Genomic DNA, 15,443 nt, shown 5'->3' with positions numbered 1-15,443 from the left:
CACAGGAGTCAATAAACAAACCAGTTAGTAAACACAGGGCCGACTCAGCAGGCCTTCATAACATCCTCACCCTGAGGAATTATGATGCTCAGGGCTCAGTACCCCTGTGACCCCGGCTCCTGCTCGGGGAGGACTTACTCTCAGGCCTGGGGCATCTGGCACACAGGGGCTGCAGCACCCTCAGTGAAGGACCCCAGCCAGCCTGGCCCCACTGCCTTCCTGGAGGCTCCGAACCAGCCGACACAGAGTTGTCTCAGAGTTCTGCACATCTCCCAACAAGGGCATGACTCCAGCCAGGGAAAGAGCACCAGCTGTCACACGCACCACAGCACAACCTCAGGCGCTCGGGCTTTGCACAAACTCCTGTGTGAGAACAATGCTGTATTTTTAAACAAAGGGGCTATTGCTTGATTCTGCCCAGTCTTGACTCCTTTGTTTGTAACACAGCCCCTTAGCTAGGGTTCGAGGAGGAAATGGGCGGCCGGGCGTGGGGAAGACAGATGCTGATGGGGAGCGCTGGCATCTGACCTGGAGGTCAAAGGGGGGTCCCCGTGGTTTCCAAGCCAAGACAAGGCTTGTGCATGTCATATGGAACTGGGGAGAGACAGGAAACCCAGAGGGTCATCAGGTGACCCAGTTAATTCAGGCAGGCAGGAGGGATAAAGCCAGGGAAGGGGACATTCCTAAAAGTCAGGTGAGAGGGGATAAAGTAGATTTTAGCCCTGGATTCTAAACCCACAGGAGTCAGGGAATGGTGCTCACTTTGTCTCCTCCAAGTGACAGCAGAGGAAGGAGACAGAGCCAGGAGAGGCTAGAGAGATGCCTCCTGCTCAAGGATGCTGCATTCAGAAATCGAGGTTTGGCACCGATTTCAGGCCACACCCTCATTTCCACCTCTTTTTGGAAAAGGGAAAGTGCCGGCTGGACCAGCAGGAAAGGGTGCGGGTGCCTGAGTGAGGGGAGGAGGGTGGCCTCAGAGGTGGAGAGGGTCCCAGGCTGACCTGACCCTCAGCCCTGCGGGAACCCCTAGGTGGGGCAGCCAGGCTGTCCCAGGCTCAGGGGACATGGCTGCTTTGCTGGGCAAAGTGATCAAGCTGGGGGGTCCCAAGGCCTCTGCCCAGTCAGAGGTGCTTCCCTGCCCCAATGGTCAGTGCTGACCCCCTGGGCCTCCCTCCACTGAGCCTGGAACAGGCTCTGCAGAGAACGGTCAGGACAGGCCGCCTGGGTGTCTGCTTCCCTGTGCGGGCCACCCACACACAGAAGCCAGCAAGACACCACTGGCCCACTCAGGGCAGCCTCACGCAGCCCAGGGGGGCGACAGGCCTCCCCCCGCCCCGAGATGGTTCAGCCCTCCACCCCCTGCACTGACTGTTCACACTTCAGGTCATTAAATCAGAGTGAAAATTCAGTGCCTCGTCTACACTGGCCACACGTGGCTAGCAGTTGCCACACCGGACGGAGCAGACACGGGGCGTGTCCTTGGTGTCCTGTCGGAGGTCCTGGGATGGCCCTGTCGTCGGCCCATTCCCCCCCTCATCTCCGCTCTCTGCCAGCTGCGTGACTGGGCGAGAGACCTCAGCTCTCTCTGTGCCATCTCCTCCCTAGGAAAGCGCTTTACCAGCGCTGGGCACCCTGAAAGCAACGCCGCGCCTATGCAGCCGCCCACCGCGGCCCAGCACATGCACCTCCGACCCCCAGCCGCTCGGCACCCTCCAGCTCGTGAAGCGCCTGCAGTGCATCAGGCCTCGCGCCACATGCTGAAGCTGCCGACCCAACAGTGTGGGACCCCCTCAGAGCCTAGTCAGGTGGCACAGTGACACGAGTGGGCAGTGACACGGGCTGGGGCTGGACCTCACAGGGCCTGGGCGTGGCCACTGACCCTGCGGGCTCAGCTGGTCTCCCCACACGATGGCTGCCAGGACACCCTCATCACACACGCAGCGCCGAGGGGTGGGTGCTCCCCAGGCAGCCCCGACCAAGACTGACCCGGAGCCAAGGGTCCACCTGGGGGTCCCCCTAGATCCCGCCCAGCTCAGCACCCTCCACTCACCAGCGCTGCCTTCCAGCCCTGCCCTGACCTTCCCTCTGTCCATCTCTGGATGTGTGAGGCGGGAATCTGTTCCCCTGTGGGCCCGGAGCCCCTCAGAGAGGGGGCTGGGGCGTCCCATCAGGTCAGAGGTCCTCCAGAGCACCCAAGAGAGGGGATGGGGGCAGGGGCAGAGGGCAGGCCGGGGACCGGGCAGCCCTGCGCCGGGCCGGAGGCGGTGCGCTGTGTGTGCCGAGCGGGAGGCGGTGTGCTGTGTGCTGAGCAGGCCGCAGTCCTGGGCCCGCTTGTGGAGCCGAAGCTCCAGCCTTTGTTGCACTGGCTCAGGCGCACTCTGCTGCATCGACACAGTGGCAGGTGTGTCTGGGGGAAGCTGGAGAGGTCCTGTATCCAGAGTTCCTCCACCCCCCACCTCCCAGCTGGATGCCTTCCTCTCGCATCAGGACCGCTGTCCCAGCAGCTGCCCTGGCCACCCTCGCCCATCCCGGCCAGATGGTTCTCTAAAGTCTCAGCTTGAGTCTGATAAGAAAGAGGGGACGCTGGACTCAGAGCACCAAGAGCCACCTTTGCAGGGAGGGACCGTCATGCAGACACGGATCAGGGCGGGGACCCTCCAAGGCCGCCCTGGAGGCCCCCGCCCATGCAGGTGCCGTCTGGAGCCTGGCACGGCCTTGGCCTCATTTCGTCTAATCCTTTCATCAGGCCGGGAGAGAAGTTCTTTATTTCCTTTTCAGTGCAGAAAGGAAGACTCGGAAATATCAAGTTACTGCCCGTCTAGTCACAGTAAGAGGCTTGGTTCTGCTGAGCCCAGCCGGGCCCCGCGCCTGCCCCAGCCGCCTGAGGCTGAAAGGTGCGCGGTGGGGGCGGCGGCCAGGAACAAAGGAGGGATTGGGCCTCCTGGTCCCGCTCGCCCGGCTGCCAGGACCGGTGGAACTTTCCAGAGCCCAGCCCTGCTGTCTCTCCCCCGGGAGGTCCTGCCAGCCCGCAGAGCCTCCCGTGTCCTTCTGCCCAGCGCCCCCAGCCCTGAGTCCCTGAGCCTGGCCCGGCGGATCCCACCGAGTCCTGTGTGGGTCATCTCCTGTCTGCTACCTTCTTCGTCCCCCCCGGAGGGGCTCTGACAACCCGCCCCCTCCCAGCTCCCACCCGTCTGGGCCACAGGCTCGGGAAACGAGGGTCGACTAGCAGCCCCGCGGAAGAAGGGGCCCCACCAGATGTCCAGCTCGCTCCCTTGTGCTGTGCTCGGACTGACCATCTCCTGAGGGGGTTGCGGTCTCTGGACGCCGAGTCTGACCTTGGCCTGTCTGCTTTCCAGGTGCTTGATGCGACCGAGTTATGTTTCCTATGTTTTAGTTTCTGCACCGACACCTGTCGCACAATAGCTGCTCTTTGGGGAGCTGTGCCGGGATCAGCCCTGCCCACCGGTGCCCAGCTCCCACCCTCAGCCGCCCTCACCCCCAGAGCCCTCGTCTGGAGAAGCTGTTCCTTGGGTTACTTCGGGGGAACGCGGGAGGGTGCTCTGGGCCTGCCCTGCCCTTAGGAGCCACCAGCTGCCACTGCAGCCTCCAGAGAGTGCCGCCTGCCTCATCCCTCATCTTCCCACCTTTGATCTTCCGATCTCTGGCCAGGGTCCCCCAGCCAAAGGCATTCCTGTCTCCTGGCTCCTCTAAAGACAGCAAACGGCTGGGCACCCCTATCCCCCGGGCTTCCTTCTTCCCTGTCTTGTGGGCATAGCCAGGACTCCTGCAGAGGCCCTGGGACCAAGAAATAGCCCGGTCCCTAGGGAGGGGGTTGTCTGGAGGGAAAGGGGGCATGGGAAAGGGCTGACTACTGGGCCGCCACTGGGCATGGTGCCCTGGGCCAGACACACTGGAAGGGTGCCATCGGCCTCGTTCCTTGCTCCGGCACCTCACGTGCAGAGCTGAGCCGAGCTCGGGAGGTGTGTGTTGGGGTGTGCACACAAAGGAGGTGTGTGTGCACAGAAGGGAGGTGTGTGTGGGAGTGTGCACACAAGAGAGGTGTGTGTGCACACGAGGAGGGGGTGGGCACTCAAGCAGGGGGTGGGCACACCCTGCCCTCAGAAGCTGCAGTCCAAGGACACATTCAGACCACAGGCACAGCTGGACGTTGGTGCTGGAGGAACCCCATGCCTGGGGACCAGGACACAGGCAGGGAAGGCTTCCTGGAAGAAGGCCACGAAGGACAGGGTAGCCCTGAGAAAGCGGCCTGGCTGAGAGCATGGCCGAGGCGGCAGCTGGGCAGCTGGACAGCCGCAGAGATGGTGCTGTGGGCTGAGCGGAGGTCCTCAGAGACGTGTTGGGGTCCTGATCCCCAGGACCTGTGGGAAAGGGTCTTCCCCGTGAAAGTGAGTGGAGCATCTGAGGTGGAGGAGCCTCTGGGCAGCCCGGGGTGCAGGTGCCGCAAAAGAGACGCGGACACACACGGGGGCGGGCGGCGGCTGGGGCGATGTGCCCCCGGGCCCGGGAGCCAGCAGCCCAGGGAGGTAGAGGACGAGGCCCCGCGGACACCGCCCGGCTCGGGGCGGTGACAGGAGACCGGCGCGATGCGGGGAGCACTCGGATAGGCCTCCGTACACCCCACACCCTCCCCGTCCTCCCCACCCCGGGAAGTGCCCTGCTGACGCCCTGGACCACAGCCCCACCCAACCGCCCTCTGCCTGGAGCGGCCTCTGGGGTCTGCTGTGACCTGGCAGTTCTCCTGTGTGTCCGTGCGTCCCAGACCCCTGCCTGGAGCGGCCCCAGCAGCCGCATCCCGAAAGCCCCAAACCACAGGATCTGTCCACGGCGCCCGAGCCCACCCACAGTGAAGATGGTAGCCGTGGGAGCAGGGCGGGGGCTTCAAACAAGGGCCACACACAGCCCTGCTCCGTCCACATCAAGGCCAACACAGGCGAGAGGGGCCATGGCCGAGGCTGCCCCGGGATTCGGGGGGAGCTGGTACTGGGGGGAGGCTGCTACTGCTCCATTTCCTGGTCTGGGCACTGCTTACCCAAGTGTATTCAGCTTGTAGAAATTTACCAGGACACGTTTGCCAAAGGTACACTTTTCTGTGAGTACACTCCACATAAACAAAAGTTAAACAATCAGAGAGGGGGGACTCATTCTGAAAGCCCTCCAGGAACGCAGCGCCGGCTAAGGGCTCCTGCTGGATTTCCTGATTATACTGCCCAGCCTTTATCTCAGGGGACTGAAGTAGGAAGTGTGTTTCTGTGTGTCCACCTCATCTGTGTGTCCCCGGCATACCTGCTGAGAGTTGCTGCAGGGCCAAGGGCACGCTGTTCTGAGTCACCCCCAGAGGTCGCTGGCCATGGGTCTCAGCGCCTGGGTGGTCCCAGGAGCCCCTGTGGGACGCACCCTCCCCTCAGCGCCCCCCTGCCCTAAGCCTGTCCCCGCCTGGCACCTGCAGGGTGGCGCCCGCTGGCCCACCAGCCCCCAACCTCCCCGGGCATAGACGAGGACCTTCAGAGTCGGACACGGCGCAGACTCGAGCCCGGAGCCCCCGGCCCCGGAGCCCTCTCTGCACCCACACTCTGTCTCTGCTCCTTGGTCACGGAGTGGAGGCTTCTTTTCTAAGAAGCAGTAAAGGGAGTGATGGACAGGCCGACGCTCCCGTGCGGCAGGGTTTATGGGGCAGACGTCCCACTCTCGGCGAAACCCGAGCCGGGCTGCGGGCTGGCCGACTGGCAGCTGAGTCTGGCTCTCACCGCAGCCACACGGGTGGATGCCACCCCTCGGGCCTGCAGGGGGGCCAGGCCACACCGCCTCCGGATGGGAGGCTGCCCTCCGGCCCAGCCGGATCTCCAGAGCGCTCCACGCCGCCTGTGTGTTCGTTTACGGCCTTGTTCATCCCAGCGACAGCTTTGGGCACCACGCACTGAGCGACACCAGCCAGCTGGGAAACAGGCAGTGAACGGCAGTCAGAGCCAGGAGGGAAGCTCCCGGAGGAAGAGCGGGGGCCTAAGTCAAGCTGACACTTCCCTGGCTCCCTCCGAAGACGGCCCCCCAGAGTGGCAGGCTTCCGGCTCGAATGCCTTTCTTAACCACATCCTCGCAATAAATCACAGAGGTGACCATGAGGCCCCATCTAAGTACAACTCGGGTCAAAGCAACCCCAGGGCGGGGCTGGGGGAGGGTGCAGGGCTGGCTGATTTATTCCACAGAGAAGCTGGACGCTGGTTCTGGGCACACTTGAAATGCAGTCGTGGACCCAGCAGGTCTGGGCTGGGGTCTGAGCCCCTGCACCCGGACAGGTCCCCAGAGGAGGGAGACTGCTGGCCCCATGTGGAGTAAGGGCTTCAGGATGTCCAAGGGTCTGCAGGGCATAAATCACGTTTGCACAACCCTCCTGTTTGTTCAACAACTTTCTTGTTAAGTATTGAGCAAACTGGCTCATGGAGACGTCCAGCTACTGCCCGGCCTGGACAAGGTGGCCAGCATAGGGGCCTGCCCCCTCTCCAGCCCTGCCCCCTCCACGCCGTGGGGCCTTGATGCATTGTGGGCTGGCTGCAGGCAGGCGCTATGACGCTGTGTGAGTCCCACGAGGGGCAGCCCAGGCCCTCGGCCTCCTCCCTCAGCCCCCTGCGCAGCTGCGTTGCCCTGCGGGATGACGGGGACCTCCCGGCACCTCCATCTCCAGCCTTCAGGGCCAACAGAGCAGGGAGAGCCGCCTTTCCCCTCCGCACAGAGCTGGTGGGGGGTGGGAACTGGAGGAGTTACAGGGAGGGCGGAGAGCCCCAGGGATCACACCCCTGCGGGGTCCCTGTTACCTGCGTCACAGGGACTGGTAGACGGCGGGTCACTCCGAGCTCTGTAATAGCCCCCTGCTCTGTCCACCATAAAGACGGGAGGAGCCCCCAGCCATTCCCCTGGAGGCCTTGCCCCCTAGTCTGACGCCTGACTGAAGCACAGCTCGGCCGTGGTCCCCGCCCCGCAGACGCTGTGCACAGGCCCAGCCGCCCCGTACTGTCCACTCAGATGCGTCTGCACAGGGCCCGGCCCCAGCACGCCCCTCAGAAGGGCACCCGCCGCATCCTCCAGCCTGCTCTGCCTGCATCACTCATGCTCACTGTGATCCCGGGCACAGCAGCAGAGGGTCCAGGGCACAGGCACAGAGGGGACTCGCTCAGCCCATGACCACTGGGGGTCGGGGTCAGGTTGAGACCCTCATCCTACAAACAAGCGCAGGGCCAGCAACACACTCTGCAGGACTCAGAGCAAAATAAACACGAGGCCATCGTTCAAAACTCAAGACCTTGGAGGTGGGGACAGTGGAGCGGCAGCCCAAGACAGCCCCTACAGCGCGGGACACGGCTCCTGGCAGGGGGGCCCAGGTCACCACCCCCGAGCCACACTGGGCGGGCGCCGTGCTGGGACTGCGGAGTCAGCCCCTGTCCCCACTCCCTCCCGCTTCTGTCCCGGACGATGGTCCTCCCAGCCTGCCCGTCCAGTGTCCACCACAAAGGCAGGGAGGGCATTCATTTACAGTTCTTCCTGGCTTGGTGCTCACAGCCCGCACACTCGATCCAGCTCCTTCCATCCCCAACACCCACCGGGACTCCTGGGCCTGAGCTGGGGGAGCGGTGACCAGGACGACACACTCCTGCCATGCAGGGTGCCCCCTGCAGGAGGAGACCCGTCCCGCAGGGGCATGTGTGTCTGTGTGTCTGTCTCGGTGTCTCTCTGTGTGTCTGTGTCTGTGTGTGTGACTGTATATGTGTCTGTGTCTCTGTATCTGTGTGTGACTCTGTGCGTGTGTCTGCGTGTGTCTGTGTGTGTGAGAAGGGAGGTGCCATGTGGACCCCTTGGCCCCACCACTCCCCGCCCCTCCGGGATGCCACGTGCCCTGGCTCTAAGCCTGGGACCGCACAGACCCCTGACACCCAGACGCCCCAGGGCCGCCCGCCCATCCAGCGCCCATAGAGGCGTAGGGGGAGGGGAGAGGGCGGTGGTCCTCCCAGAGCCCACCCTCTGGTCTCGCCCCAGCAAGCCTCGTCTGTGCTGCAGGCGCCAGGGTGCCAGGTGCCTGGCTCAGCTTCCCTCCCAGGACCCCGGAGGCCAGGCGGGGAGGAGGCGGTGGCCACGTCCCGGGCACCACAGTGGGCACCGCCTCCTCCAGAGGGCCGGAGGACGGGAGGAGCAGGCAGGCCCCAGCAGGCAGCTCTGGGCACACACACAGACACACAGGGCAGTGCGGAGACTGGCCCTGCCCGCGGGACAAGCGCACCAGACCTCCCCGCAGGCAGCCTGGTGCGAGGGGGCGCCCTGCCTGGCCGGAAGCTGCCTGAGGAGGCTGGACAATCACCCCAGCTGCCAGACACCTCGAGCTGGCTTTTGTTTTCTGTGTTTTGCTTTTTTAACGTGACCTGAGGAGGAAAAGGCAGAAAGCCCTTCTCTGGAAGGCCCGCCTCGGGAGGGACGGAGGGGTGGGGGGGGAGGCGATAGAGAGAAGCCCGCGGGTGCGTCCCCTCCCCCAGCCCGGCCATCGGCCTCCGGCCCCTGCCGTCTGAATCTCGCATCCACCAGCGGCCAGGGCTCCCCGCTGCAGCGCCTTCCCGGGCAGCCATCCGCCCACTGCTCCGGGCCGCCGGTCTCCCAGAGTCACCCCGCGTCCACCCCCGGCAAGGCCGCAGCGGGCAGGTGGCGAGGGGAGCCCCTGACTCTCCCCAGGGCGGGAAGGAAACAGGCTCCCAGGGACTGCTCGGCCGGGGCGGTGGGTGGGGGTTCAGGTGCCCGGCGTCTGCCTACCCCAGAGCCGGACCCCTGGGCACTGCGAGGCGGGCTCACAGCGCGGGGAGGCAGGCAGCCCCACTCCCTACGGTAAGGTGGGCCAGGCCGATGCCCCCTCACGGCTCACCCAGCCACGGAGGCGGCCCCGGGGTGGCAAGAGCCCGGGTAGGTCCGCAGGCCCCAGGAACGGCCCAGTGTTTTCCCAAAGAAGCTTCTGGACTTCCTGGGAGCGTACAGGATGGGAAGTGTGGGCATTTCCCCCACGCGGTGGAGCTGGGAGGGAGGGCAGAAAGGAAACAGGTGAGAGACAGACTGGGGTGAGGGGCAGGGGGCTGGACCGAGGGCCTCTGCCCCGGGGGCTCCTGTCGCAGGGCAGCGGCCCGCCCCAGCCGCCCACTGCCCGGTGCCCGCCCGCTGGCACGGCTCGGGGGGCGCGAGGCCAGCCCCCAGCTCTCCTCTGCACCGTGTCCTCCTGCGGCTTCCAGAAGGACTCTCCGCTCTCTGCCCAGTTTGGGCCTCTGGGGTGTCCTTCCCCTCGGAGAACTGCTCTCCCACGTCCGCGGGGGAGGCAAGGCCTGAACTGGTGTCAGCCATTGGGAGCCTCTCCCGTTATCAGGGGACTAGTGAGCACAGAGGGGCCCCCATCACTAGGAGAGCCCCAAGTCAGCGAGTCCATCTCAGTTGGGCTCAGAAGCCTTGTCTTTTCCAGCTTGGGGGCAGAGGGTGGAAATGTCTCCCATCGCTGTCTCCTGCAGCTTCCCAAGGGGCCCGAGCCCACTCAGGTGCCCAGAGCCCTGCTCCTGGGGACCGTCAAGGTCCTCAGAGACCCCGGGTCTGTCCTGGGGCAGAAGGAGAGCCCACGCCTCGGCCCGCCCCAGGGCCGCTCTTTCCCGGTGCTGCACTCAGGACCTGTGCGTTCCACGGAACTCGGCTTCTTAGCAGAAGCTGGATCCTGCAGACCGCAGCCTCCTGGAAGTCCTGGCCCTTCCTCCTGGAACATCCCCGGGTGTCCCGCTTCTCCAGGCACCACGGGAGACCGGTCATTTCCTCCATCCCCCCAGCACTCGCCGTGCCAGGAACCCAAGAGCAAACAATGCTCGGGGAAGGCCGTGCGCTGAGGTCCCCGGGCGGGGGCTTGATGCACACGGCCGGTGGCGGGGAGGGTAGGGAACGGACGACGGGCAGCGCCTCGGGCCCTGGAGCCCAGACCCCAGAGCTCCCCCTTCACAGGAAAAACAAGACCCACCCACAGATGTCAACGTTTCACACCAGACACGACACATGGCCCCAGGCTTGGCCCCTCCGCCTGGTGGTGCCTCCCACCCACCCACCCCCAGCCCCAGCCTGGGTGCTGTGCGCAGGACCAGCCTTGGATGAGTGGCAGTCGGAAACCACGCGGGGCTGAGCCACAGGCCGTGGGCAGAGGGGCTGAGACGGCCCAGGCCAGTCAGGGCCTCCGCTTTGGGCACTGCCAGCCGGCGGGTACGATGCACACAGACGGAAGCGCTGCTGCAGGGGAGCCCCTCAGAGCGGGCCAGCAGCACCCCCAGGCAGCCTTTCTTCTCCTCGCCAGCGCCCCGCCCGCCACCCCAGAGGTTTCCTCTTTGTTTTGCCCGGGGCTGCCTCCCGCCTCTCCTTTGAACTGCGGTGTGGGTTCCCGACACGACAGGCCCACTCTCCTCCAGCGACCCCTGGGCCTGCCCCCAAAGGTCCCTGGGGGACCTTGCTTCTGGGAGGGGCTCCCCCGCCCCGTTTCTCAACAAGACCCCTGGGCACCGCGGTCCTGAAATGTTCCGGGACGTGCACCCGAGCAGCTGACTGGCTGGCGGTTAGAGCTCACACCCCAAGTTCTGCAGGGGTACCTCATGCCCTTAGAATCTTCTAGAAAAGACCAGTGCGGGCTGGCCCAGAAAGGGAGGCCTCTGGGCTCCAGAATGAGACGAGGCTCGTGGGTCCCCCAGACTCAGCCCCCAAGGCCGCTGCCCTCCCCCGGGCCGTGTGCTTCTCTGCCTCCTCAGACAGCAGGCCCTGCTGGACTCCGTGAGCTGGGGTCTCCCAGCTGTGGCTCCGCCCACCCCACCCCATGCCACCCCACCCCACGCCACCCCACTGCAGATCTCTGCGTCCACATCAGCCAGGAGAAAACTTAAGCCGGCCCAGGTCCCAGGGGCTCCTCGCGGCTCCCTGCGCCTACTCTCTGCCCTCTCAGCCTCCACCAGGCACACACATCCACCCCACACCTCTCCACCCACCCCCTGCTTCCTCACACTTCCTCCTCCAGGAAGACCTCCTTGACTAACACTTCTTGGCCCTGGCCACCCTAATAACAACACCAGGCTCTCCCCAGGGGCCAGGCACTGTGCCAGACCCTTTAGGAACGTTGCCTCATTGAATCCAGATGACGTCCCTGTGAGGCAGGTGTGAGCTCCATTCACGGGTAGGAATTGGGCCCAGGTCACCAGCTCAGATGACTCCAGCCCTGCTCTGCCGTGACCCCGCCTCCAACCTGTGCCCCCAGCAGTGATGGACGCGGACTGCCCAGCATCTTCCTTCGGTCAGGGTCAGGAGTCAGCGGTCAGGGGGTCAGAGTCGGGGGTCATCACAGCAGCCTTGCAGCGAGTGAGACCGAAGGAGGCAGGAAGCTGCCTGGTAAAGCCGTTAGCGCCCAACAGGTCCCAAGCAGCTGTCCTGCCTCCTGTTGGGTGTCCGGGGTGGGGAGGGGGTGCGAGGGAGAGCCTGGAGCCTCGGTGGGAGGGAAAGTGCCCCCGGGCCGTTGGGGGAGGAAGGGAGGCGGCCTCACTCGGCTGCCCTGGGTCGGGGTCCAGCCAGCTGTGAATGAGGGGTTGGGGGGGAGTGGACACAAGTCTTCCAGACACGGGAGGAGAAGGCGAGAGGTCAGATCAGGACACTTGGATGCATGGGGAGCGGCTGGCCAGAGGGTGCCTACAGCGGTGGGCTGTCAGCCCCCCACTGCCCACCCTGGAGGGGGCCCCCAGCCGCGGCGGCAGAAGGTGGTGGAAGCGCAGGCTGAGGGTCCGATCCCCTCCAAGCAGCAGCGCTCCCCTCCTGCTTCCTGACCAAAGTGGGCACTCAGAGTACCACCCGATTCCCCAAGTCAGGGACAGCCCTGGGCACTGCCCGCAGCTGTGTGTCTGCCTCTTGCTGCGTGGCCACCCCACCTTCCGGTCGCCCCAGAGACAGGGCCACTGATCCCAGGCGAGTTCCAGGGAGAATGTCCACACCAAGTCTCACTGAGACCGCAGACCGGAGGGATGCCCAAGGGCCTGCGGTGCTAAAGCCTGCCCCTCCCACCTGATCAGCCTGGCAGCCAACCCCAGGGGGGTGTCGTCTTTGCAGCTAAACCAGAGATGGCAGGGGCACTGAGAAGACTTTCTGGCATCCCTGGAGCCCAGACAGAGGAGCCAGAAGTGTGTGCACTGTGACAGCGACCAGGCAGAGGGGCCCCCCAGGGTGGGCAGCAGCAGGCTGTCCTCCCAAGCCCGGGGCTCCTCGGCACCCCTACGGCTCAGTCTCTGGCTCCTTCAAGGTCTTCAAGGGCACCCTCTGGCCAGCCACTCCCTGTGCATCCAAGTGATCTGACCTCTTGCCTTCTCCTCCCGTGTCAGGAAGACTCCTGTCCACTCCACCCCCACCTCCCCAGTGTTCATAGCTGGCTGGACCCCGAGCCCAGGGCAGCCGAGTCCTAACTGAGGCCAGCACCTTGAGGCCACCTCCCCTCCTCCCCCTACCGCCTGGGGGGTCAGTTTCCCTCCCACCGAGATTCCAGGCTCTCCCTCCCACCCACTCCCCACCCCGGACACCCGACAGGAGGCAGGACAGCTGCTTGGGACGTGTCAGGAGCTCACGACTTTACAGGACACATCAGCGCACTTATGCTGCCCGCCACACACCTATCCCCACGTACAGATGAGGACCTCAGGCTTAGAGGACTTGAGTGACCATGTTGGGGGCAGAGCAGGAGGGGGCCAGGGGTGGAGAGGCCCAGAGGAGAGGCCCTGCTGGTCACGACATCAGACGCAAGCTTGGCCGGTCCCCGACGAGAACGGAGCCCCTTGGGGCCAGACCGGCGTTTCCCCACCGTGCAGCACTCTGATGCCGGGGCTTCCCTCCAGAGAGGCAGACGGCTGCGCTCACCACCCACACAGAACTCAGGCCAGAGGGGGAAGGGCCTGCGTCTCCCCTCCCCTGACACTGCGGGGCCCCTGCTAAGGTCCCCAGGCCACAGGCGACCCTCTGTCCCACCCCCAGAAACACGGGCTGGGTCCTGGGAGAGCAGGGCTTTCTCAGGCCCCCGAAAGGCGTGGGGTCGGCTCAGAAAACCCCAGATGCTGCTCCAGGGGGACTCTGACAAGACAGTGGGGACAGCCCTCCGGCAGGGTAGCTGGGGACACCCTGAGAGAGGGTGGGCCTGGGGAAGCCGGCCCCCAACGTGGAGGCAGGGCCTCTCTTCTGCCCCCCAGAAATCTCTCCCAGACTCAGCTGAGCCCCAGAACCCTGTCTTCACAGGAAGTCGTGTCCTCACCCACACCCCGCGCACACGCAAAACAGCTATAGAGGAGGTGCCCCGGGCATTTAATCCAGCAGATACCTGCTTGACTCAGCACCACCCGCTCCCCTGAGAGCCCGTGGGTCCTGAATCCCGAGGCCACAAAGCCCGAGACAGATGACCCCGGACTGACGCCCGGACTCGCCCACATGCTTTCTTCACCCTGGAAGAGGTCGTGGGGCCTGGGCAGGGCTGAGCCGGGACACTTCTCCCAGAGCTGAGGGAGGCAGGGGGCCTGGAATGTGCCCTCAGCCACCTCCGGCCCCAGTGATAGGCCGGAGCCCCCTCCCCGCCCCCAGTACAGTCCCCTTCACCCCAACTAAAAACAGTCCTCTGGTTTTCAGCCTGGCGCCTGCTCACAAATGAGTGTCTCCTGCACGGCCTCTTGGGAATCACTTCGGGGAGGCCCTGGGGAGCCAGAGGCCACCGTGAGCCGGGCTGGTGCCGCAGCTGCCTCTTGCAGGAGCTGAGAGTGGGCGGCCCCTCTCCCGGCCTCTGGGATGCCCATCAAAGCCACCCAGCTCGGGTGACAGCTCTGCTGGCCTCGTCCCCCAGGGGGCCCTCCCGTCTCCTCCACCGAGTCCACTCCGCCACTGTCCTGGGTGCTGCTCTTCCGGAGAGGAAACCAGCAGGACGACAAGGGGCTGCCGGCCCTGGCCCCTCCGCTCAGGGCTCGGGGACTCCCCTCTGCCCAGGCCAGGTCCCCATCGTGAAGCCCCAAGGCCGGGGCCAAGTGGGAACGAGCCAGGGGAGCCCGGACTCCCGGCTGACTCAGCCCTGCCCGCCCGAGACTGCGCTTCCCCACCCTCAGCCCACAGCCCAGGACTGGCAGAGGGTGCTGCGCCTCGGGGCTCCGACCGCGCGGCGGCCGCGCAGCTAGGCAGGTGCCGGGGGAAGTGCGCGTACTCACAGGTAGGCGGTCAGGGGGTCCAGGCCCGCCGGCACGGTGGACAGCCCCCGCTCGGAGCAGTCCACCCACAGCAGAATGCCCGCCTCGCGGCAGCGGCAGGGCACCGGGCAGCCGGGCCGCGGGCGGGGCGGGGGGGCGGCCGGTGGGGCGCAGAGCGCCGCGGCGCACAGCCACAGAGGCAGGAGCCGGGGCGCGCGGGGCATCTCGGCGGCCTGCGGCGGAGGCACCTGGCGGGAGTGCCGGCTCGGTGCGGCGCTGGCGGGGCGCGCGGTCGGACAGGCGTAGGCTTCGCCTCTTTGCTCCCAGCTTCGCGGGCTGGGCTTGGCAAGGGAGGGCGAGGCCGCGGAGGAGGAGTCAGGGAAACCTCGCCTGCCCGCTCCCCTTCCTCCCAAACTGGCAGGAGTTTCATCCAGGAAAGGAAAGAGTGAACAGCCCGGAGCGCGGACCTGCAGGCGTTTGGGCGCAGGACCTCCTGCCTGGGGGACCGCCTGGGGGCGGGGCTGGAAGAGCCCCGCCCCGGGACACCTAGAGCGTTCCCACAGCCCCCCCAGCACCGTTCCCGCCTTAGGGAGCCGGGATCCGGGAGGGACGGGCTTTGTCCAAGCTCATCCCTGGTGGGGGCTGGGGGGGCGGGGGTCGGCGGTCCCAGACGAGGAGCTCCGGCTGCCCTCGCACCCGTCATCCCGGGAGGGCTGGTCCTCAGAGCCCAGCAGTGAGGGGCGGAGCCTGCGGGGCGGTCACTGGGGCTACAAGGAGCAGCCTTCCGCCAACCCCCAGGCCGCCACCAGAGAAGGGGTGATGTCCACCCGCCCAGTAGCTGTGAGCCCGGGAGCTCTGACCTGCTTCCCACCGGACGGGGCCGGCGGGCGACCCCCTGGCTGTCAGAGCCGGCCCGAGCGCAGGCAGGTCAGGGCCCCCCACCCCGCGCCCCCGGAGGCCAGCTGCGGCTCCATCAGTCTGGCTGGCCGGGCCAGGACAGAGGCCTGAGGGACAGAGTGGGCATCTGAAGCCGGGGTCGTCCGTGGGGGCCAGACCCGGCTGGCAGGGGTAACTCCAGCCCCTCCTGCTCTCTGGTCTCCCGCCACCCCTGAGAATACAGCAGCAGCCTGAGGCCTCAGGGCGGCCAGGGGTCCTTCCGCCAGGACCATCCCTCCCCCCACCAAGGCCGCTCCCCACTCC

General features: G+C 65.9%; 1 protein-coding gene across 8 annotated transcripts in view; it reads right to left on the bottom strand.

Annotated features, from left to right (window-relative positions):
- The window catches only part of LGR6 (leucine rich repeat containing G protein-coupled receptor 6), an 86,251-nt gene extending 71,634 nt beyond the window's left edge, over positions 1 to 14,617 (bottom strand). For all 8 annotated transcript variants that reach the window (XM_086343026.1, XM_086343030.1, XM_086343028.1 and 5 more), the window contains exon 1: positions 14,265 to 14,617. In XM_086343026.1, the coding sequence (XP_086199152.1) occupies positions 14,265 to 14,467 (203 nt within the window). In that variant the 5' untranslated portion in view covers positions 14,468 to 14,617. The remainder of the gene's footprint in view (positions 1 to 14,264) is intronic.
- Between the last annotated feature and the right edge of the window lie 826 nt (positions 14,618 to 15,443).

This window comes from Bos grunniens, chromosome 16, assembly GCF_055505025.1.
Source record: "Bos grunniens cultivar Pamir isolate PY7600 chromosome 16, Bosgru_T2T1.0, whole genome shotgun sequence".
Lineage (NCBI taxonomy): Eukaryota > Metazoa > Chordata > Mammalia > Artiodactyla > Bovidae > Bos > Bos grunniens.
Note: the sequence above shows the minus strand (reverse complement) of the source record. Positions and strands in the feature narration are given on the sequence as shown.